This window comes from Eschrichtius robustus, chromosome 11 (assembly GCF_028021215.1).
Source record: "Eschrichtius robustus isolate mEscRob2 chromosome 11, mEscRob2.pri, whole genome shotgun sequence".
NCBI classification, from domain to species: Eukaryota; Metazoa; Chordata; class Mammalia; order Artiodactyla; family Eschrichtiidae; genus Eschrichtius; species Eschrichtius robustus.
In genome coordinates this window covers 22,951,899-22,978,091 of record NC_090834.1, presented here as the reverse complement: position 1 = coordinate 22,978,091, position 26,193 = coordinate 22,951,899, and the positions used below count along the sequence as shown (strand labels likewise).

General features: G+C 36.4%; 1 protein-coding gene across 3 annotated transcripts in view; it reads right to left on the bottom strand.

Annotated features, from left to right (window-relative positions):
* SIK2 (salt inducible kinase 2) overlaps nucleotides 1-25,535 on the bottom strand; it is a 137,357-nt gene extending 111,822 nt beyond the window's left edge. For all 3 annotated transcript variants that reach the window (XM_068556583.1, XM_068556584.1, XM_068556585.1), the window contains exons 1-3: nucleotides 25,275-25,535; nucleotides 13,816-13,932; nucleotides 11,076-11,139 (exon numbers count right to left, since the gene is read on the bottom strand). In XM_068556583.1, coding sequence (XP_068412684.1) covers nucleotides 11,076-11,139; nucleotides 13,816-13,932; nucleotides 25,275-25,409 — 316 coding nt within the window. In that variant the 5' untranslated portion in view covers nucleotides 25,410-25,535. The remainder of the gene's footprint in view (nucleotides 1-11,075; nucleotides 11,140-13,815; nucleotides 13,933-25,274) is intronic.
* Nucleotides 25,536-26,193: the final 658 nt, after the last annotated feature.

Here is a 26,193-nt window from a genome sequence, read left to right as displayed (position 1 = left end):
GATTAGGTTTGGTCATTAGATTTGGTAAGTCCACTAGCCAGTTTCCAAAGTACTGAAGACAGGGGCTTAATTGCTTCCTACTTCCATTAAAGATAAGGAAGGAATATGGGACCAAAGCAACTCAAGAAGCTCTATCAAGAAGAACAGTTAATGGAGGTTCCTTAAAAAACTAAAAATAGAATTACCATATGACCCAGCAATCCCACTACTGGGCATATACCCAGAGAAAACCGTAATTCAAAAAGACACATGCACCCGAATGTTCATTGCAGCACTATTTACAATAGCCAGGTCATGGAAGCAACCTAAATGCCCATCAGCTGACGAATGGATAAAGAAGTTGGGGTACATATATACAATGGAATATTACTCAGCCATAAAAAGGAACGAAATTGAGTCATTTGTTGAGACGTGGATGGATCTAGAGACTGTCATACAGAGTGAAGTAAGTCAGAAAGAGAAAAACAAATATCGTATATTAATGCATGTATGTGGAACCTAGAAAAATGGTACAGATGAGCCAGTTTGCAGGGCAGAAGTTGAGACACAGATGTAGAGAATGGACATATGGACACCAAGGGGGGAAAACTGCGGTGAGGTGGGGATGGTGGTGTGCTGAATTGGGTGATTGGGATTGACATGTATACACTGATGTGTATAAAATTGATGCCTAATAAGAACCTGCAGTATAAAAAAACAAACAAAACAACTAATACTAAACTTTCATTGGGTTATTTGTATGGAAATATGTTAATATAAATGTTTCAGACATTACATGAAATTTCTAAAAATCTTATATTTGTATTTGTATGGAAATATGTATGGAAATATGTTAATATAAATGTTTCAGACATTACATGAAATTTCTAAAAATCTTATATTTGTATTTGTATGGAAATATGTATGGAAATATGTTAATATAAATGTTTCAGACATTACATGAAATTTCTAAAAATCTTATATGTTCTGGTATAATGTTATAAGTAATAATCCTAGTTATTACTTTAAAATGTATATCTCAGAAATAACTAATTTTCTTGTCAACTGCATTATTATGAACTTTCATCAAATCTTTAACCGTGGTCATTTTTAAGTCTTTTGTCATTTACAGAGAGTTCTGGGTGTACTCTGATGATTTTGCAAATATGTTCCTATAAAAGGGTTTCATCTTCAAGAAATTCATGGAAAAGACTCTGACAAGTACAGGTTTCTGGTAACTGACTGTACTGCTGAACTGAATGAATAAGCATTTTCAGAACTCTAATGAAAAACTGATGAACTCATAAAAGTGCTAACAAAAGATCAAGATGAAAAAAAAAAAATTAATTACATGGGACTGAGTGAACTGATGAGGATGAGTATAATTTTTGTGACTTTCTGTCTGAATTAAAAAAAAAAAAAATCCCACAAGGACTCAGAGGCAAAGAATATACAAATCAATTTTCACTGCAAAGTAAAGGAGCTGTTACAGTGGAGGATTACTGGACTGAATGTCAATATTATGACATAGTATGAGTGTGTTTCATGTTTGGTAATTGCAATCATTGTTGCTTTTGTTGTGGTCATCCATGTACAATGCTTGGTGTCAGTCTATTTATCTCTTGTAAAAATAAAATACAGTGTGTGTGTGCGAAAAAAAAAAAAAAAAAAAGACTCTATAGCACAAGTTGTTTTAAAGTTTTTTTTAAAAAGTACCTAGATTTGGTTTTTTTAATTTTTAACTTTTGGGGAATTTAAAAGAGAATACTTGGAATAAAGAAAGAAGCTTCTTATTACTTTAAAAAAAAAAAAAAAAAAAGAAGAACAGTTAGTTGTATACACCATCGTGGACAAAACTGTTACATGCTTTGCCTGTCTTTAGTTTTAATGATAATTTAATTAATTATGATTAAATCAATTATATCCTTCAAGATTCAATTAATTGACATGCTTAAGGGGATAGGGGAGGGCAGAGAAACCTTCCGGCAGAAGAAAGAGTAATGTGTGATGTGAATGACAGAAGAAGCTTGTTAAGTTCAAAAAACTTTAAGAAGGCATATAACCAGTTAGTATAGTGGAGTCATTCACAGCTTAGGCTCTGAAGACAGACTACGGCTTCAAGCCTTGCTTAAGTCGCTTATTTGCTTGCGTGCTCTGCGACCTGAGCAAATGGTTTAACCTGTTCCTCAGTTTCCACTATTGTAATATGGAGATATTACTAGTCCCTATCTTATAAGATTTTTGAGAGGACGAAGCGGCACAGTAAATGTATAGGGCTTAGCACAATGCCTAGCACAAATGTTCAAGGAATGATGGTCTTTATTGTTATTGCTTTTAAGGCTCAGGTGTGTACAGTGCAATCATCCTTGTTGGCATTGTTACGATTCCTGGACTTTATTCCAAAAACAATGAAGCCTCTGAAAAGTTTTAACAGTTCTAATTGGATTTTTGTTTTAAAAATATGGCTTACTTAGTACCTCTCATAAGTAACCCCAAAGGAAAAATTTATTCTAGAATTTACTACCAAGAAAAGTTTTCCTTTCTTTGAAGAATCTGTACCTTTCTTTCTTTTAGATAAAATTCTGTAAATGACTGTATCTTCTTTTCATTTGACAGCCAGAAAGCTTAGAGCCAAACCTGAAGCGCTTAGGCCCTTACTGCTTGCATATTTGTGTTCACTTCCCCTACCTCCCATGGTTGTTTTCTACTCTTACATGTGTTTTCTGATTCAGTTCTTTATTCTTGTTTATATTTTACAATTATTGTTTTTGTATTATTTTCACTTAAAGCTACTTCAGCCATTTATGGAATGAGGTGCAATCTAATTAACCAAACAAAAATAAAGGGCATAATCACCATAGCCTCATAATGCATGAATCATGCATTGTAGATGCATTCTCAGCATGCCACCAAAATCACTTTTTTGGCCTAAACCTAGTCAGATGAAGCAAGAAAACCAGATGGCACAGGAAACCTCTCTCTATGCGAAGAAGGAACAGATGAGGAGAGTGCAAAGACCTACGGCCTTTCCTGAATTAGCAGGGCGCAGTTAGGGCAATCAGTGCCAGGAGCAGAAGAGAACTTGAAAGTGGCAAGCTGCTGGGAAGTTATGTACAGGCTCAAGGTTAGAGTTTTTATTTTTTGTATATGAATGTTTTTTCCAAAAGTACTTCACCCTCTTCTTAACCTTCAGTCGCTCCACTGTTCTGTTCTCAGCTCATGAGACCCCTTTGCTGTTTCACTTATCTCCCTCCTCAACTTGGATCTCATGGTCAGCCACTTCAACACTGCTCGAGTCCTACATGCATTTGTCCTGTACCATTCCATTCTCCGACCTGGGTCATTCATATTGTCTACTCTTTCCCCTCCTGGGTTGGAAAGCACTGCTGACTATGAGTCTACCATGAACTCCCTCCCACATAGCTAATCATTGATGCTTTTATTCATCCCTTGACTGTCATATGAACACTGCCAGCTGCTCTAAACCTTTCCCCATACTACAGTGTCTAATGTATTGCTCTTTCCCTGATGTCTCATGTGCTACATTACAGAATGAATTAAATCTATTCTATATTAACAAATTCATCTTCCTTCTATTTCCCCCGAAGTACCTCTGTAGCCATATCCTCAGCACAAGCTCTAACTCTCACTGTAACTGCACCCATGCACACTTTCTCAGAGAAGAAGGAATTCCTCTCCTCTAAGCTAACCATTCCCTCTGTGCTCTTGATCTCACTGTCTCTTGTTTACCCTTGTTTCACCAACTGTGTCTTCTTTCCTGCCTATATTCTTTTCTTTTCTAGTTTCTTCAAACACTAAGACCAACACCACAAAAAAAGCATGATACAATACTGAATTCTATATACCCCAATTATCCCTCAATTCTTTCCTTCTCTCCCTCTTTCTACCTTAAAAACCTCAAAATAATTTTATAATACCTTTCTCCCTTTTCTCACCATCCATATGTACATAACTTCTTGACATTTGGCTTTACCTCCCAATTTATTGAAAAGTACTCTCTTCAAAGCATTGATGATCTCTTAATGACAAAACACACCCCTTTTCGTTCTAAACCCTCGCTTGTCTAATCAGGACAGAAACTATCCTTACTTCCCAAGATATTCTTCTACTTTACCAATTCCACTTTACCCACCTGCCTCCTAAATGAAGGCATAATCAAAACTCACTTCTTAGCTGCCTTCTCTCTGAGGTCTCATTATTAATTATAGCTTCACTCATACTTCTACACAGATAATTGTCAAATCTATACCTCTATTACTAAACTCCCCTTTTTTGAGAGAAAAGGATTTACTGAGGTATAAATTACACACAATAAAATGCAAGTTCTTAGGTGGTTACTTAGATGAGTTCTGATAATGGCATACTCTGTATAACCACTACTCAAAACAAAAATAAACAGTTCCATCACTCAAGATAGTCCCCTCTTATCCCTTTGCAGTCAATTTTCCCTTCTCCTCGGAAAGAGTGAAAAGAGACAACCACTTTTCAGCTTCTTGTAACATTATTATTATTTTTTTACTTATTTATTTATTTTTATTTTTGGCTGCATTGGGTCTTCGTTGCTGCGTGCGGGCTTTCTCTAGTTGTGGCGAATGGGGGCTACTCTTCGCTGCGGTGCACGGGCTTCTCATTGCGGTAGCTTCTCTCGGTGCGGAGCACAGGCTCTAGGTGCACAGGCTTCAGCAGTGTGGCATGCGGGCTCAGTAGTTATGGCTCGTGGGCTCTAGAGTGCAGGCTCAGTAGTTGTGGCGCATGGGCTTAGTTGCTCCGTGGCATGTGGGATCTTCCCGGACCAGGGCTTGAACCCCTGTCCCCTGCGTTGGCAGGCGTATTCTCAACCATTGCACCACTGGGAAAGCCCCTTGTAACATTATTATCGTTGCCTGTTTTAGCAACTTGTTTATGTTGCTGCATGTATAAGTAGTTCATTCCTTTTTATTGCTGTGTCATCTTCCTGTATTGCTGTATTGCTATACCACAATTTGTGCTATACCACGATTTGTTTTGGATACATTTTCCTGCAGATGGACATTTGGGTTGTTCCTTCCTGTGAAAAAGGTTGCTATAAATATTCTTGTACAAGTCATTTTATGAATATTTGTTTTCATTTTTCTTGAGTAAATACCTGGGAACTGAATAGCTCAGTAACAGGATAGATATATGCTTAACTTTGTAAAAAACTGAAAAATAGCTCTCCCAAGTGGCTGCACCATGTTACACTCCCACCAGCAATGAAGGAGAATACTAGCTGCTTTATATCCTCCTAACATTTCATATAATCTTTTAAATTTTAACCATTCTAGTTGATATGTAATGTTACCTCATTGTAGTTTTTAATTTGCATTTCTCTGATGACTAATAACATTTAGTAATTTTTCATGTGCTTATTGGCCATTTATATATCTTCTTTTGTGAGTGTTTGGTTCCAGTCTTTTGCACATTGTTAAATTGGGTTGTTTGTCTTGTTAGTGTTGAATTTAAGTTCTCTTTTGAAGGTTATTTGTTTCTATCTTAAACTGCCAACAGCTCACATCAAACTAAATGTCCTGATGTTATTTCCGACAGCACATCTAAAATCTAATTTGTAATTTTTTAGTTGGGAACGAGGCCTCTCTATTGCTGTCAACCACATCACAAATATTCTTCAATCACATTTACTTTAAATCCTAACTCTCGATGTTTTCCTCTTGACAGTCAATAAGAACTCTTGAGAGATGGCAGATAGTAATTATTAATGTACAGGCTCTGGAATTGCATGGTTCAAATTCAAACTCTCCCACTTATTTGCTGTGTGACTTCGGACAAATTACTGAATCTTTCAGTGCCTATCTTACAAAGTTTTTGTGAGGTTTCAATAAATAAATTATGTAAAGTATTTTAAATAGTACCCAACAAAAAGGGAGTACTCAATAAATATGGCTTGTTGTTATTCTGGAAATGCCTTTTGCCTAAAATCTTTTCTCATGAATCTAACAACTAACATCGTAATCTAGGCATTCAGCCTCTTACCTCTAGACAATAAAAAGTCCCCTAAATAGCCTCCTTCCTCTCCTCTAATTCAGACTACACACCCCTGCTGGACTTATCTTCCTAAAAAAGTCCTTACACATATCATCGCCTTTTGGCTCTTCACCATCTTCTGGCTCACAGATGCCCACTCTGACAAATAATCCTAAGCCTTTATCCAAACACTCAAGGTCTTCCACAACTGCTCCTACACACCCCTCTAACATATGCTTCTTACTTACAGCAGTAGGGAAAGAATTCAAAAGCTATCAAAAGATTGTGCCTTAAACAGAAAAAGCCAGAAGCTGCAATATAAGCATATTACTTAGGAAAATGGAGGTAAATCTAAATTAATCAGCTGAAAGAAGTACAAGTGGTTGACTCTGAGAAAGGGAAATGGGGGTGGGGAAGAGGATGGGAAACAGGGATTTTTTGGTAACAAATCTTGCAGAATTATTTGACTTCTTACCTTAGTACATGTTTAACTTTTGTAAAAATAAAAACTTGTAAGATAGAAAGATACAGACCAAGAAAAACGGAAAGAAAGAAAGAAACAAACGGAGGGAGGGAAGAAGGGAGGGAAGAAGGGAGGGAAGAAGGGAGGGAAGGGAGGGAGGGAGGGAGGGAGGAAGGAAGAAAGGAAGGAAGGGAGAAAGGAAGGAAGGAAGGAAGGAAGGAAGGGAGGGAGACTGATTATTAACTGAGGCAATTTGGTTGTCCTTACCTAAGGATAATCTGTAGACCTATGTAAGGAATAGTTGGGCACATCCATTTACTTAGTGGAGTTATCCTATTTGCAGACTGAAGAGTCTGAATTTTATCCAATAAATAATAGGAAGGTAAGTAAAGGTTAATGAACATAGTAGTAATATAATAAAAATAATAGTTGGGGAAGATTAAACAGGAAATATATCAGAAATCTACTTGACTGGAAAAGAAATAGGGCGTGGTAAAACATGAGGTCTTCATAATTGAGACATGAGGGGATGAAAGCCTAGATAAGGGTGATGACTGTGGAAACAGAAGGGTTTAATTTCAAGTTATTTTTCAAGAACACAGGGTATGTATGACTTGCTGGCCACCTGAATACAAAACTAGGAAAAAAAAAAAGGAACACAATGCCCTCCCGCACAGAGGAGGCACTAAAGGTATATTTGTAAAGAGTAATTCCAACATTATAAACATGAACATTAAATCTTAATATATAGTTCTTAATACATAGTTGAATATTGTTTCTGTGGTTCTGTTTCATCTAAAACAGACTGAAAACATTTTGGCTCAGAATTCACTTAAAACGTTATACATATTTTTCATTACTTGATTAATGTTCCGTGGACTGCATCTTTCCACTTCTATTTTACTGTCTTCATGGGCTCCACGTGAGAAACTTGCTGGCTTTGCCTGCAACTACTTGAATCTACAGTTTACTCTGTCTTATCTTCCATATTTACTCTAGCTGTTTTACATAAAAAATCCCCAAATTATGCTTCAATTTATATAAAACAATGTGATCCAAACCTTTATCATCAATGGTCTTAGCAAGAAGTAGCAACTTAGAATATTCCATTTTCATAGAAATGACATCTAACACATAATAGCCATTTCTATCTAGTTTACTCATAAAACTACAGCCTGAAGCTTTAAAAAATATTCCAATGAATAAAGCCTTAAAAATCCTTCCCTTGACCTCAACTACCTTCCCATTTTTTTTTCTCCCTTTCTGAAGTGGGAATCCTTTTAAGAGTTTTCTATTTGGCTCTCTCCATTTTCCTCTCTCATCTGCTCGTCAATGTAGCTTTGGCTCACTCACGCCACCAAAACTGCTCTTACCAAGAGCCAGATACAATGGTCAATTGTCATTCTTTATGTTTCTTGACTATCAGCAGCATCTGACACAGATGTTCACTCTATCCTCCTGAGAACACTTTCTTCACTTGGTTTCCAAGACACTGCATTCTCTAGGTTTTCTTCTCTGTCTTCTTTGCTAGTTCTTTCTATTTTCCTGAGGTTTTAATGTTTGAGTGCCTCGGGGATCAGACATTGGTCTCTTTCCTAATCATATTCTCTACTTGGGTGGTCTCCATCTGTCAAGAAATCCTACTGATTCTACTCATTCAAATACCATGAGTGACCACTTGGCACCATGTACACTACTGCTACCCTGGCCTGAGCCATAATCATCTCTCACTTGGGACTACTGGTCTCCTACCTGGTCTCCTGTTTCCATTCTTGCTCACTACAATCTATTCTCAACACAGCAGCCAGCGATGCTTTTAAAATGTTAGCTTAGATACAATCACTTCTTTGCTCAAACACCTCTCTAATGGTTCCCTAATTCTATTCAAGGTAAGAGCCAAAGTCCTTACATGGTCTACAAAGCCCCCAAATCTGCCCCACTCCTGCCTCCCATTTACTTTTCTGACCTCGTCTGACCTTTCTACTATTCCTCCTTGCTAGTTCTTGCTCTTCCCTCTTGCTTGCTTCTCTCCACCTACACTGGACTCCCTGCTGTTGCTTGAACACACCAAGCACACTGCTGCCTCAGGGCCTTTGCATTTACTCTTCCCTCTTCTTGGGCCACCCTCTCTTCCCCATACCTATATGGCTGTGCTTTCTAGTCTCTGTTCAAATGTCAGCGAGGCCTTCCCTGACCACTCTATCTCATACTGCAATCAACTCTCCCACTCCACATGCCCCCTTCCTTGCTTTATTTCTATAGCATGTACCATCATCTAGTATACTATACAGTTTACTTATTTTGCCTATTGTATCTCTTCCCCACACTGAAAGGCAAGGTTCCTGAGAAAAGGAATTTTCGTCTGTTTTCTTCATTGTGGTACTCTTCCCACACAGAACAGTGTGGGACATAGAGTCAGTTTTCAATAAAGATTTCTTGAAAGACAATTAATATGGTGTAGCCAGCATTGCAAACCAGATCTTTTTGGCTTCAAAGCCCACACCATTCTATTAAAACTTCAGTTAAGAAGCCTTTTAGTTGAAACAAATAGTTAAAGAATTTAAATAGCTTGAAGACATAGAAATGGCAACTATCCAAAATGAAATACAGACAGAAAGAGGAATTTTCAAAATTGGAGTCAGTGAGCACTGGGAGGATTTCAAACAGCCTAATATATGTGCAATTGGAGTCTTTGACGAAGAGGCCAGAAAAATAATGGCTGGAAATTTTCTGAATTTGATGGAAACTTAACATTCACAGATTCAAGGAGCTCAGCGAACACCAACCATAAGAATCATGAAGAAAACCACACAAAGGCACATCATAATGAAATTGTTAAAACCAGTGGTAAACAGAAAATCCTGAAAGCAGCCAGAGGAAAAAAAGGCACATTATATACAGAAGAATAAAGGAAAAAGATGACGGCAGATTTCTTGTCAGAAATAATGCAAATGAGAAGACAGTGGAGCAATATCTTTAAAGCACTGAAAGGAAAAAAGTCAACCTAGAATTACATACCCAGTACGAATATCATTCAAAAATAGACAAAATAAGGATTATTTTAGACATACAAGAGCTGAAAGATTTCATCGCCAACAGACCTGCACTGCAAGAAATGCTAAATAAAGTCCTTCCGGCAGAAGAAAAATGATGCCAGATAAAAATATGTATCCACATAAAGGAATGAAGATGAAAACATGCATCTACATACAGAGATGTGGCAATGGTAACTCCACTAGTAAATGTATAAGATTTTTAAAAATATTGAAATCTCTTTAAAACATAATTGACTTTTTAAACAAAAATAATGAGACTGTATTTTGTGTTTTATAAAATAGGTATAAATAAAATGTATGACAAGGAAATAAAGGCGAGGAAGGGTTAAATAGAAGTATATTATTGCCAGGTTCTTACACTCTATGTGAAGTGGTGAATATTACTTGAAGGTAGACTGTAAGTTAAAGACTTGTACATGAATGTTCATAGCAATTCATGTGTAACAGCCAAAAACTGAAACCAACCCAAACGTGTATCCATACATGAATGGATAAGCAACTTGGGGTATATTTACAAAATTGGATACTACTTACAGTAAAATGAAACGACATGTTATTACGTGCAACAAAATGGATGAATCGTAAAATAATTATACTGAGAGAAAGAAGCCAGACAAAGAAAGGGTACAGACTATATAAACATCTTTATATAATAAAACTGTAGAAGACATAAACTAATCTATAGTGACAGAAAACAAATCAGTACTTGCCTGGTGGTGAGGTGGGGCAAGAAAGATTACAAGGGGTCACAAAGAAACTTCTGTGGTGGTGGTTTCTTTCACACATCTGCGTGTGAAAACTTACTAAATTGTACACATTAAATGTGTGTAATTTACTGTATGTGAATTCTTCAATAAGGCTGTTTAAAAAACAATTTCGGACTAAACTTAGGTTAAAAAACAAAATATTTAGACTACCTACAGTGTTCTTGCTCCATAAAGTAAAAATAAAATAGATGAAAGCTAGAACCAATAAAACAGTTATAATTTTTTTAAGGGTTAGAATGGATCACAGAAACCAATTAATCAAATATTTTTTTATTAGAGACAAAGGAACTGAGTCCCAGAGAGGTTTAGTGACTTCCCAGAGATCTTACAGCTAAAGTTAACAGCTTACTAAACTATAAGATCCACAATAGCAGGGACTCTGTTATTTAGGTCACCACTGTATCCCCTACACCTAGTACAATGTCTGAGACATAGTACAAGCTCAATAAATATCTGACTATCTTTACCCTGGAAAGAAAGGTAAAAAGGAAGATAAATGAAAGAAAATCTCCTTTGCAATATGACTGAAAGTTTCCCCCTTTGATTCTCCAATCTCTTTAACACAGATGAGAGAATTAAGCAATAGCTTTAATATCATAAATACAAGAGACTAAATTATAATCCATATTTTTAGCTTACTGGATATTTTATTATATTCCAATGCTTAAGAATTTCTAATTCACGTTAGCAACTTTAAACAAGCAGGAGAATTAATAGAAGATACTCTATTCATAAAGCTTACTGACATTTTCAAATTAAAAAAAAAAAAATGGAAAGAAATGTGCTTACCAAAAATTTCTCCATTTTTGGCATATTCTGTCACAAGGTACAACATGCTTTTGGTCTCCATTACCTATTGATAAATAATTCCACATTAGTCTCACAGGAAAAGATTGCAACATTCCATGGAGTTACCTAAATTAAAACTACTAATAAAAGTATCAAGTTATGAATAATTCAGAAGCTGGTGAAGTTGACAAGACTGACAATATCCTTATGCTAATACTTTTGTGAAAAATCTAGACCCTTCATCTTCCAAATGTGGTCCACAGACCAGCAGCACTGCCCAGGCATCTGTTAGAAATGCAAAATCTCAGAGCCCATGCCAGACCGACTGACAAAGAATGCTCATTTTAACAAAATCTTCAGGTGACTCTAATGCATATTCAAGTTTGAAAAATACTAATATAGGTAACAGGAATTTTGAAGGTCAACTTTTTACCTCCTCACTGACTTTTCTAGCTGTGTTATATGGTAGAGCTTCTAAAATAGAGCTCAGTTAATCTGGCCTGTAACCTAGCTAATCTGGCACAATGTGGTAGTCCTCCTACTATACTTTCATATTTTTACAAAGTACTGTTATTTTAAAACATTGTTCAAAAGCTTCTTCATAGCTCCACTGCTATACATTTTTATTTAAATCAGTTTTTCTAAATTCAGAAAGGAACACACATACTGGCACATGCTAACAATGTAATATTTAACTGCTATCTACTGAAAGGCTAAAAACTAATTTTGCTCTAACATTTAAGTTTAGGACTATTCCTAAAACAGGTCTGAAAACTAAGAGCTACCTACAATTTGGGTCTAAACAAGTCCAACAGTAAGTTAATTTAACTGATTATTGGAGTTCATATAAAGACAGAATTATCATGTGAATCATGGTAGTTTTTTTGGTTTGTTTGTTTTGTTTTTTAATTGAAGTATAGTTGAAGAATCATGGTAGTTTTAACCTCAGTTTGAGTTATGGGTCATCAGACTTCTAAGGATGTGACTAGTTTCTTATAAGTATCCTCTTTAGGGAAAAAAAAAAAAAAAAGCCTAAAGGGAGAAACACTCTGATACAACTTTGCTCTAAGAGGCCCTCTGCAGTTTTAGGAATTGTTTTGAGTGGCACACCATAGTCTCTCATTCTCAACTAACAGTAATGCTCTCCAATGGTCTCCACATGGTTTACATTGTAGATCTCTATTGATAAAGTTATTTAAGCAAATATATACATGTATGTATGTATACAGGTAAATGTATATATACACATATATGTATATATATTTATGAATATATACACACAGAGAGACAAATTACATACTTGTGCCATTTTATAAATATATACATTATAAGAGGCACAAAATAAGATAAATACAAAAGATAAACAGAATTAGAAGTTCTAATATTTTCTTATTATACCCCAAGGGACACTTGTGCTAACCAATTTGAGTGCACAGAGTAGTGTGCTAGCACTAGCTCTCTGAGGAAAAAAAAAAAAGAGCCTGACTTGTAAACCAATTTCTGTGGTGTAAAAATACTCCTATCATCGCTGATTTTGAGCTATTGACACTAACATGGTGTTAACTGGCTCACAAAACTTCTGAAAATTTAACAATCAGCTCTCACAAGCAAGTACAGGCTGAGCCCAGCACACCACTAGGTACACACATCATACTTTGGAGATCAAAGTCATAGACTAGCGTACTGTAACATTTTAGCTTAAAAACAGTTTTCCAATATAAAAATTCTAAATATTAATGAATAGAAATATAAAAAAGGGTTTTGTATTACATTATCATTCTTAAACATAAATTACTCTTCAAAAATCTGAGAAAAATTTTCCTTTCACAAAAACATGGCTTGGGTTTCCCTGGTGGCGCAGTGGTTAAGAATCCGCCCGCCAATGCGGGGGACAAGGGTTCGAGCCCTGGTCCGGGAAGATCCCACATGCCGTGGAGCAACTAAGACTGTGCACCACAACTACTGAGCCTGCGCTCTAGGGCCTGCAAGCCACAACTACTGAGCCCCGTGTGCTACAACTACTGAAGCCTGTGCACCTAGAGCCCGTGCTCCGCAACAAGAGAAGCCACCGCAATGAGAAGCCTGCCCACCGCAATGAAGAGTAGACCCCGCTCACCACAGCTAGAGAAAGCCCACGCGCAGCAATGAAGACCCAACGCAGCCAAAAATAAAATAAATAAAATAAATAAATTTAAAAAAACAACAAAAATACCCCATGGCTTTACACTTGAAAGAGGTGCAGCTTATTTTACAAAAACTGTATCTTAATAAAGTTAATTTTTAAAAAAATGACTTATTTACTTTCTCTGATAAAAGAACCATCCAAAAATAAACATTTGGCTCTAGGTATTATAAAGTATGCCACTAAGTAATATACTATTTTAGCCTTTGTATTTCATAAAACATAAACAATATATTTTTTAAGTAAGCAGAACTGCCATATCCTCATTAATGGTACCACCACCAAGACCCAGCAGGTTTAAGCATGTTATCATAAACGCACAGCTACAAACTTTGTAAGCAAATAACTTACAGTCTGAGAGACAACTTAAAATTAAGCCGCTAGTAGTTTTTTATTTCCTAATTTTTAATTTAAATATAGAAAAATGGATGTATTCAGATGAATAAAAGCATATAGTTATTTTACAGACTGAAAAAACTAACATAAAAGAGAAAAATGATGATGTAAAATAGAGTATTGAATGTGAAAAGCATGGAGAGGTGTAAAGCTAAGTCATACCTGATAAAGTTTGATTATGTGAGGGTGGTCTAACATTTTCATTATTTGTACTTCTCGGTAGATTTTCTCAAGGTTCACTGCATCCAGCTGAGATTTATCTATTATTTTTATCGCCACCTGCATCCCAGACACAAATAAATACAATTAGTATACAATGGTTAACATTTCCAGTTAAGAATCTTTTAAAAAAATGACATCTAAGACTTCGCCTGTAGGTCCCTGTGACGATAACTAGCTTAAATTCAATGCTCATTCATTCATCATTCAACAAGTATTTTTTAAACATCTACCATGTATAAGGCACTGTGGCAGATTGTTTGGGAGTGTCTTTAACGTGCTCTGAAGAATAACCCTGCAAAGTTACTTTAATAAAACATACTTCTCTTTCAGTACAACTATAACTCCTTATTCCATTTAAAAACCGAAGAAATAAAATCTCAGCAGTTTCAATTAGTTATCGTCCCACTGCAAAGTACCTATAAACAAATGATCAGCCAAGTATAGTTTCTTTTATACTGAAATACAGTTGTTCTAGAAAAGCAAGTGATAGGTTCCAAAGCACAGAGATATACCTTTCTGGAAAAAGCTAAGTGTAAATAATTAAAACTCATCTACATGAAAAGATACCAATTGGATTAAATTTTGTTTTAAAAATCAAGTGCAAAAACTCAAATGTTAGTAATCACACTAAATTTTTACTTCCTTAAAGGAATTTGATTTCAAAAAATGTGGCCTCTTCCTGTCATAACTAGATAGGAACCCAAACCACTCAAAAGTTAACAATCTGAAGGAAATGCATCTGAAGGTGAATAACTAACTAGGTAGTCAGAAATCAACAATCGCGTACTTTCTTCATGGAACCAAAAAGAACTAATTTTTTAAAATTAGTATTTGGCATTTGGTTAGGAAATAAGCCATTCGGACTCAGATAAAACTTTCAGATAACTGGGAACCACCCAAATTTTAGTAAGTTCTGAAGAAACTCTGAAATGTACTTCACATTCTACCCAAACGCATTCTGAACATAATTTGGTCTTATGTTTTTGTTTCAGGGTAATTTTTTATATCAATTATTGTATGTAGTATAATAGTTCAATACTCCTAAAAGGTAACCAAGAAAGTAGGACTCAACCTGTCAATCAACTCACTTAATTCCCTCAGGCTCCTGTTAATATGTTTTTTCTTCTTTCCTTACAGTTGCTCTGTCCTTTCCTGTTATCTCTTAAAGTTCTACTGTAAGGTTTACTTCTTACCTTTCTCTATTTCTATTTTGCTGTCCATAGCTTGTTTCCTAATTTGAATTAATTGTAACTCATAGAAGAACTCAAGCTTCCCAAAGGAAATAAGATTACTAAACATGACAGGTAAAATTAAGTTTATTGCCTAAGAAGAAAGGGGGTAGCTCCTTCTCTAGGCAGTAAAGTTTGCAGGTTTTGTGATAGCTATTTTCATTATGTTTGGTGGTATTTTATTTATTCCTATATCAAAATATTCTAGAAAATAAAAAGTGCTAAACTTTGACTGCTAGAGGAGTGACCGATTAATATTGTACTTGCTAGTAGGCACATTATTGAACCACCTCAAACCAATACATGTAAGGTGACCGCCCTGCCCAACTACAGCATGATAGAATAGAGGATTATCAGTTATTTTGGGTAACTTTGGGTAAAAGCTGCCAGATAAAAAGATAAGTATATATTTTAATTTCCTCAACATTCCTTAGGAAGGTAACATGGAGTTTCATAAACATGCATATTTTGAAGAAAATTTCTTGCCCTACAATTTCTGAAGTGCATCTACATACCAGTAGTCCCTCCCAACAAAAAGCTTTTATAATGAAATGGGTCACAATTATCTAATAAATAGAAAAAATAAATAAATAGAAAGGAATCATGGTTTAAAAAAATCTCAGCATGCTTATTGTCATTAAGAAAATTTTTTATTATATATATCTTGAGCATCATATTTAATGTTAAAGAAAAAGTTTAAATACTAAATACCAATTAAAGCGAGGTATTACCAAGAGATTTCTCCTCTTTGATACTCTTTTGGAATCTGGGCCTCAAATAATGAAAAAGTGAAAAATATATGTTATCTAATTAAATTTTATTGAGTTATAAACTTCATTATTTAACTGTTCTCAGCCAAAAAATTCTCTAATGACAAAATATAATTCTCTCCTCAATTTTATCTTGGGTCACAGACTGTATGTATGTGGACCACAAGGCTATATATTTATATCTTCACACTGTTACCCCTTGTTTGTAAGGCTGCTTTCAGAGGATTATGAAAAAGTAGATTGTGTGTTAGCATGCTCCTTGTAATAGTTAGGGCTAGTCTAACTGCTATAACAGGTAGACCCCAAAACGTATACTGATTTGAACACAACGGAAGTTTATTGTTCATGCAGCAAAACTGGACGGGTAAAGAAGTTAGCAGGTAGCCCTCTTCCATGCAGGCATACGAGGTATACAAGGAGTCTTTATTACCTTCAAAGGGTTAAATAAAGGTGGTAAAGGGTAAAGGATAGACAGTCCTGGGAATTCCCAGGCAGTCCTGTGGCTAGGACTCTGTGCTTTCACTTTAGGGGGCCCGGGTTCAATCCCTGGTCGGAGAACTAAGATTCCACAAGCCACGCAGCGCATGGCCAAAGAAAAAAAAGGATAGACAACCCTGAAGGTTGTCCCCATTCCAGTCAGACAGAAGGAGAAAAAAGCTTGGAGGAGCCCTCCTGAGAGGTTTTTATGGGCCAGTCCTGGAAGTGGCACACAATAGTTAAAACTTAGTCATATGACCATACCTAAATGTAAGGGAGGCCAAGAAATATTTGAGCTGTAGGTCCAGGAAGAAGAGGAAAGAGTGGATTTTTGGTGATCAGCTAATCGTCTCTGCTATACTCTTCCAGGTAATTTCTTAACAATGGGACTCTTTACCAAGTACTTCCCAGAAATATGATGATGACTTTCACAACTGTACAGCACTTTTTAATTTAACAAGATACTTTCACATATTTTATCTCATTTATATCTCAATTTTTTGAAGTAAATGGAACAAGCAGTACACTCGTGAGTTGATGAAACTGAGGTTCAAAAGATGTTACAGAATCTACAAAGGTTCTAAAGCTCAAGTGAATTAATGGGAAAAAACCCACAGGCCTTCTAACTTCAAGTTCCATCTTTTCACTCTTCAATGAGCCTATTATTCACATTTACTGAGCACCTGTTGTATGCCCAGAATTATGCCCAGGATACAAAAATGAACAATATCTGATTCCTACCTTCAAGGAACTTAATAGGTCTGTGAGAACAAAGAGAACACATTTTGGAAAATAAATTTAATGAACAACAACAACAAAAATCTGCATTGGGGGATTTCCCCAATGGTGTACGAAATTCTGAATTTACAAAAGAGTTGTGTTCCACTAGTTCATTTTAAAGATAACTATGAACTTAGATTTCTGGGAACTTCCTCTCTGCATCCCTTCTCTACTTAGTTCCGAACATAGTACCAAGGACAAAATCTCATGGTTACAACAAAGTCAAGCAAGAGACTCCAAATCAAAGGATCCTTTTTTGGTGTTGCTCATCTAAATTATTCAACTCTCTAATTCCCAATTATGCATACAATATCTTAAAAAAACCTTCAATGAATTTATGCGGTGATAAAAAATTAATATTTCTTCTGCTAGGACACAAAAGGAAGGTTTCCTATACAACTTTGGAGAGCGTATTGGATAAACTAGGATAATTACTATCAAACTAAATCCCATGTAAAGTAGCAACACTGGATATTCAACCTCATAAATAGGAAAATGTATATATATCTAATGTAATGTTATATGTCAATTATATCTCAAAAATACTTTTTCAAATTATACTCATAAAGATGAAAAAGTAAACACCCTTGTGAGCTAAAATTCAACAAGATGGCCACTTTTATATATTGTTAGTAGGAATATAAAATAGGTTATAATTTTTCTGGAAGGTGATTTGGCAATCTTTAGCAAGAACCTTAAAAATCATCCATCCCATTTAGCCTAAGGCTTCTATTTCTGAGCATTTATTTGTAGAAAATAATCTGAAATGATGATGAAGATTTGTGTGTAAATATACTCGAGTATTGTTTATAATATAAAAAATAGAAACAATAATTGGGAAATAAGTACATGATTTATGGTAGGTTTATATTATGACTGTTATACAGCTATTAAAAAAGTTCCTTTTAATAATATGGAGAAATGATGAGACTAAAATATTAAATTAAAAAATCAGGATATCATTGCAGTCTCAACACAAGGTATATATAGAAAAAGACCAATAAAAACTAGGTATAAATATGACAAAAATGTTATTGGTGGGTGAAAAAAAATCATGAATTATTTTATTTTCCTGATTTACTTTTCAGTGCAATTTTTCTTCAATGAGCATGAACTACTTTTCTAATAAGAAAAGAAAAAGGAAAGCGAAATGGAGTTATATTTATTATATATGCTAACTTCTCCATCTGTGAAACATTAGTCATTTTCATTTTATTATTTTTCTAAGTTCTCTATAAAATGATTATATTATTCAATAAGATTTAAATATTAATTATGAAGACTGTATACATAGAAATGTTTCCAACAATGTTAAGTAAAAAAAAAAAATGCAAAAGTAACAACTATGTAAAATACAAATTTGCAAGGAAGACAAAGAATTAAACGTAAGAGCAGAAATGAAATAGTGTTAAGCTGATGGATAAAAGGGATTTTTTCAATTTTCAAAATGTAATTTAATGGTAATGGTACACTTTTTGATACTTTTAGAAAAAATTGTTTCACTTCTCATAAAAGAAATATTAATCTCATGCATTTAAAGAAACCACACACAAAACTGGCTTTGGGGGACTTTATAAGGAAGTTACACAATAAGAGCTATCCTTCTAGTGAAAAATCAGAAGGGATTAACATATGTTTGCTGTCTCAGGTAATATGTGTTTCAGTGCTATTTACTACTAATACACTAATTCTACACTGTCCTTCTGAAGTACCAAGTAGCAAAATCCTTACCATATAATTAGACCTCTGAAATTAAAAAAATGAACGCACTTTTCAAGCTTATACATGAAATCATAGGTAGAATCAGAACATACCAGCCTGTTGTTTGATTGAATAGTGACTGTGATTGAGTAGTCTACAAATGAAAGAAAGGGTTTCTGAAAGCAGTAAAGTCAGTAATAAAACTGACATGGAGTTCTCCAGTTATCCTTTAAGAATAAATAAATTCAACATTTTTTCCAGTTTAAAATTTGACTTTTAAAATGTAAGAATTTATACAATAAAATAAATCCTCATTAAAATTTAATCTGACTTTTATAATGGTGGGTAAGGAAAAGAGATTGCAGGGAAGGTAAATGTCACTAAACTTTTAGATCCATAAAAATTGAACAGAGAATTTTTAAGACTATAAAAGAAGTGATTAAAAATAATCTATCTTAAAAAGTACTTAAATAAATCAACAAAAGATAACTCAATTAAAAAAACTGGCCAAAAGACAAAAAGCAATTCACAAAAGAAATGTAAACAGTCATCTTATAAAGCTGTGTAATCAAAGTAAATCAAAGAAATGCAAATTCAAATAAAAATATTGTTTTTCCCCTATCAAACTGGGAAAGATTTAAATAATATGCATTCTTCCTGACAAAAATTATTAGGTACTCCTTTTTTGGAGGTAATTTGGCATCTTATGCCATCAGATATGGATGTAAGGACATACTCCCTGACCCAAGAATTCCACTGCTATGGGATTATCCTGAGGAAATAATCAGATAGATGCACAAAGATGTATATACAGGAATGCGCTCTGAAATATTATTTTAGAAAGAGAAACAGCAAGAGAGAAAAATAATCTAAATGTTCAATAACAGGAAACTGATTAAATGAAATACAGAGAGTCATATGCAAGAATACTATTTAACCATGCTTTAGACATTATTTTTTTAAACTTGGGGAAATGTTAATAACAGATTTAGTAAAAAACACAGATTATATGTATAGATGACATCAACTTTATTATATACATATATATGTGAATAGCTAAGAGGATATGAACCAAATGTTAACAGTGGTTGTCTCTTGGTCTGGATGGTGGAATTAAAATAACAATGTTTATTTTCTTCTTCAAGTTTTTCAACAATGTCTACAAAGAACATGCATATCTTTTGTAATTGGGGGAAAAACACATAAATACTATGTTTACTTTAAAGAAGAAAAAACAAATTTTCAGTTTAATTCATCCAAGGTTCACATGTTAACCTGTTTAAAGTATTTTTAAAATGTTTTTTAAAATGAAACGTTCCTGATGAAATTCCCAAATGTAACTGTCTTTCATGCTTCCAATAAACTCAAACTGGATATATGGGCTGCTTCTCTTTGAAGGGTGGGAAAGCATTCTCCACAAATGTCCTGTATAAAGGAACTTTTACATAAATGACATATTTTAAAAATATGGAGGTGGAAGGTAGAAGAGGTATTAGGTACACTAAAGAGGAAAGAAAGATATCTTAATGAATTTCTGGAATCCATTTGGCTCCAAGGAAATGAATCTCCCCTCAGTAGTGGGCCATAAATCAAATATCATCATGTGAATCCAGGAATCGAGGCCAGTTTCAGTTATTTCCAAATAAATGGTTTCTTAATTGCCTGAAGACTGGGACAGAATTTCCCAGTGGAATTAAAAGCAGAATGCATGAAACTCTGTTAAGCATTTCTACAGAATATAAAAATTTATACAACTCTTATTTTTGCATGTTTGTCTCCCCCTCTTCCCAAAGAACAGATCATTCTGAACAATCTGTAGCAGAATAAACTTGTCAAATTTTACTTGTCTGGAGTGCCAAGAAACTAAAGAAAAATTTCTAGCAAAGCATATATGTTCCATGAAAAATCTAATTTTTATTTCAACACGCAGTTAAAGATCATTCATAGGCCTAGATACAAACATTACTGGTTAACTTATCTGGTAACAATTCCTCCTGTAGCACATAGTACAGCTGCTTCTTGACATCTGGAATATTTTACAGAACAAGATTAACACCAAGACTACAGAGAGGAGTCTTAAAATTTTAAAGCAAAATATAAAATTCAAATGTATTAAAAAACTGAGTTCTCTTCTTCAAGAAATACCATAATCAGGGTGTAATATGCCCTTCTCTTGTTTCTACCTTTGCTCTAAAAATGCAACTTTGTACTTAACTATTCGGAAAGCTTTAAAAATGCTTACATTTTAAGGTAGTAGTTAGTTTACGAATTATGCCTGAATATAAAAGCACCCAAATGCACACAGAATGATTTTCAGTGAAAAAAGCAGTTTTTGAAAGTCCCTTGCTATGCTTTATATTCCAGATTTTCTTAATTATAAGTAATACCTACATGCCATTTTAATAAAATAATTTTCAGAACCTGTGTGAAATATCTTTAAGATTCCATGGACCACACATTTATATGCTCTTTAGCTAAGCAACACAAGAGGTATGGTATTGAGGAAAACTCAATTATCTATCACAGAAAAGGTCTGAAAATAACTAATGATGGTTATCTCTGGGTGGTGATATTATAGTTAATTCTTTTCATTTATCTTCACTTTAAAAAATGTTCAATAATAAACATGATAGATTTGATAATAAAAATACACTATTTCTTTAATGTAAAAACAATACCTTCTTACTTGGTAATTTCCCTTCTAGGAATTTACCTCCAATCCCTCCCCGCTAAAATAATTGAAAATGCAGATACAGAGTTATATACATAAAATTTATTCGCTGCAAATTATTTATTGTAAGTGAAAACTTGAAACTGCATAATGTTAAATAAGAAAATTGTTAAGTAAAGTAGGATTCATCTACAAGGTAGAACACTATGCAGCTATTAAAAATGTTTAATAAAGTTATATATAATAAGCAAAATGTTTAGGCTATGATGATAAGTGGAAAAAGAAGATACAATTTATATAAGTGTATCTACAATGTGATCTCATCTATGGGGAAAAAAAAGCATTAAAAAAAAAAGAAAGACTGGAGGGAAATATGCCATAATGTTAAGAATGATTTATTTCCACTGAGGGAGGAATTACACACGTACTTTTTTGTGCACTATACTCTTCTTGATATTTTCTACAGCAAGACTATGTTTCTTTTATAGAGACAAAAAAGTTTAAGGGCACAAATGACTTTTCTGAAATTTTACTTAACGGACAAAAAAACAACAACAAAAAACTAGTCATATGCTTAGTTAGAGGGAAAAAGTTCTTTACTAGTGCAGTATTAATAAAATGCACTTCTCAAGGACACTCACAGCATAGCAAACTAGCAACCACTACTGCCTAAAATAGTTTAACAGTCTAAATGCTATAATTCTTTTTCCATTATGTTAATTTTATAAAATTAGCTACTCTAATTCATAAATCACAAACCAATACTACAAAGCTTTTATGAAGTATTATATTAAGAAGCTGGATTCTACCACCACCTGCCTTCCCCTTTGTGTGTAAAATTTACATAGAGATCTAACATGAGAACACTGCTTCAGATGATGATGTAATTATATTTCTTAAACAATGTTAAGCTATTTGATAGATTAGACCAAAATGAAGATCTCTTTTGTCTACTGATTTTTTTTTTCCACCTAAAAGGCAGTATTGCATCTCCCAAGCTCTGTGAAAATACGTCATTTTTGAGTGATACAGAACAAGAGACGGAGAACCAATTAAAAATAAAAGGGTCCAACTGTTCATCACTTAGCTGTTTAAACTAAACCCTAAAATTTGCCTGGAGTTCAAACTTGGGAAAAAAGACCCTTACATTTTAAAACACACAAACTAATATTGATGTTAGTGCATACTATATTGAAGAAATTTTTCTAAGCAGTAAGTATAATCATGATATTTTATTGATATTGTTCTTTATGCCATATTAATCGTTCTCACTATAATTACTGTATGTACTGTAATGAGGACCTCAAATAATGTTAAATAACACTTTAAAGTTTCCAGTATCTATCTTACTTACAGTATTTGAGGTAGTTGTTGTATTTATTAAAGGTACAAATATTTACCCAGTGAATAAAGATAACAAATACTGCTTTAAAAATCCTCATTAACAAATAGCAAACTACAGTAAGAAACAATTGCATCTGTGCTAAACAATTCTTAACGAAAATTACTACAGAAGTTCACAGAGCAACTTTATAAAATTTGACATGTACAGGAACTTTTCTCTTCATTAATGCCTTGCTATCTCCCTCACCCCTCTCATCTGTAATATCTCCAGTTACACTAAATTACCACAACACTCATACCCACCCATCTTAAATTCACACTATTTCTTTTTAAATGTTAAGAACACTTTCTTAGAAAAGCAACGATAGATGGGTTCTACGGACTAGAAACTTAGCTTTTACCTTAAATCATTTTACACAAATATACTATGCACACAATTCAGGATCTGAGCGCTCTTTCACGATCTGACCTGTGCCTTCAATTACAAATGCGTTGATCTCACTTATAGCCAAACCATGATCTACTCCACACTGCCCCCTAGCCCTACAAGATATATCAGTTTAAAAGTTACGGTTTGAAAGGACAACCTCAAGAAAAAGTGTCAGTCACTTATCAGCTCCCCTTAAGCAGTTCTTAAATAGACACTATATTACCTAAATTTGACCTAATAAGTAACAGCTGACAATTAAATCGTTCAATTAATACTGATAAGAGCTGATGAGAAAAAAATGTTATGTGCTGATGGGTTTGGAATTCAACCACCTAACAATCTAGTTCAAAAGTTCTGTAGAAGTCCTTTGTGAAATTTGTTTGAGTTTTAGAGTCATTAAGCAAGGACCCATATGAAAATACACATTACAAATGCTTTCTTTTCATGTAATTAAAGGGCAAATAGCATGGCATTGGGCCATGGTTCTTTGGAGGAATGGAATTAACTTCTTTCTTCGTTTTTAAAAATGCTGGGATCAGATTAAGTAATCTCACTATAGTCACATTATTTATCATTACAAACTTAACCTAAATTTCTAGCTCTGGTAAATTTGTGAGAGGAAAATTTGTGATCTTGGTCCTGATGCTAAAAAAATAAGTCGGATTTCGACTGCCTCAGGATAAGCAGGGGAGGATGACACAATGACATCTGCCCCTTCTTCTTGGAAATGGAATTCTTCACATTAAGCAAAACTTCTAAGAACAACAGCTACAAAAATCCCTCTAGTTTTCAAATGTCCTATACCTTACACAGCCATTCTGAAAAAGAATCCTATGTTATTTCATATCCAAACTCTGGTACATTTCGCACTAATAAGGGGAAACACTGCATAGGATGAAAACTGGAAGAAAAAAACTGAAAAAGGGTGAAACTCCAGAACAACTACAATGAGGCACAGCAGAGTACGTCAAAAACACAAGGTTTTATTCTAAAGAACGGTTTTGTTTCTACCGTTTTTCTAAAGTATTTAATTTGCACGTCTTAAAATAGAGACCCTGAGGAGAGCAGCTCGAAGCGGTGAAAGGAAGGGGGGGCGGGTTAGGTAAGAACAGAGACTTGCGAGAAAATATGTGCGGTGCATTAGAATGTGCAATGGAGGGGGGGGATGCTAGCTTCACCGTCAGGAAGCAGTCGAGGGCTTTATGAGTAGAGAGGCAGACTATGCTGCGGCTTAAGGAACGCGTATTCACAACCAGAATACACACCTGGTAAAGGGATAACCTAGGATAAGAAAGACCAACCCACCAACTGTGCAAATGCAGAGATGACCATTTTAACCAGCTCTATTGTCTGGAGTTAATAGGTGGAAATGCCTCAGGCACGAGATCAAACTAGCCTGACACTAAGTCAGAGATACTGTCTGGCAAAAAGAGAGAGAGAAGATGGACAGTGGCGGCCCGGGCATTCCCGGCCAGTGGCCCCTTCCTCGCGCGGGGGAGGGGCGCCGGGGTCCCGGGAGCCGCGCGAAGCCCAGTCCGGGGAGTCCGAGCACAGGCGGTCCCCTCCTCGGGGCTGGCGACGTCTCTCACCGCGCAGCCCAGGAGCACGGAGACTTCCCCTCCCACCCCACCCCCAGCTGAAAGCAGGGAAGACGCGGAACTTGGGCTCCAGAGCGGAGGCCACAGACCAGGTCACGGCTCGGGTGGGAGGCTCTGGGTGAAATTCCGTGTGGCCACCGTGGTGGCCTAGGAAAGGCAAAGCCCCTGCTGGTCGGGCTTCCAATCGTAAGACACTGGGGTCCGGGTGACGCGGCCCCGGTCGCTGCGGCGCTCACCGACCCGTGGACCTCCTGGGTCCTCATACTCCCAGGCCCTCTCGCCTCAGCTAGTGACCCGGCCTCTCGGATCTCCCCAGGCCCCCGCTGCGGCCGCCCCTCTCGGTCAAGCTCCTCTCCAGAACCCTCGCCTCGGACGCTCCCGCCGAGCCCCGGGCCGCACCTCCGTCCTGGTGATCCGGTGTCGCCCCAGCTTCACCACGGCGAAGTTGCCTTTGCCCAGCGTGCCCTCGATTTCGTAGAACCCCACCCGGACCGGCCCGCGCTGCAAGTGCCTCGGGCCATCCGCCATGACCATGCTGGGCCCCGCTGCTAGACACTGCGGACTGGAGCGCGGGCTGGAGGGCGGCGGGCAGGCGGGCTGGCTGCTCAGCTCCGCTCGGGCGACGGCCGCTCCGCTCACTCCTTCGCTCAGTCCCTCCCGCTCCGCAGGGCCCAGCCAGGCGCGCGCCGCCGCTGACGTGCGCCGACGTCAGGGGGCCGGGGCAGAGGGGCGGGGGCGGGACCGGGCCTCGATTGGTCACCATGGCGACCGGAGCACCGCGGACGTCCGCGGGCGGGCGGGTGTGAGGGAGGGCAGATGGGCGGGGCGTGGACGGCGCGTTTCTTCCGGGCTCCGGCGCCCTCCATGCTCCGCGCCGCCTCGCCGCTGCCAGGGGCGGGATAGCAGCCCGGCCCGCCCAGATCCTCGGCTACCTAGCCGAAGGGCAAGAGCGAGCCCTGGTGGGCGGAGCGGAGGTCTGCAGAGACCTGGGTCCGGCTCGGGTCTCCTTCCCCCGCCCCGGTGTTCTCCGCCCACCCGGGGACCTTCCCGCCAAAACCTCTCACCTATGACTACTGTGAATCCTAAATTTGGAAAGGGCAAAGAACTGTGGCTGAGCAATGCATTGCTCACAGGCTCCTTTCTTTGTATCCTTTTTCATCTGTTTCTATATAAATCCCTCCAAATTTGATGTCTTTTAGAAATCATTCTGAGAGCATCGCGGGCGCTTGTAGACTCACAGAATGTCAGCGTTGAAGAGACCTTGGAGATCACCTAATCCAGGGATTTGAAGCCTCAAATGGGCTTTGGAAACCGAACC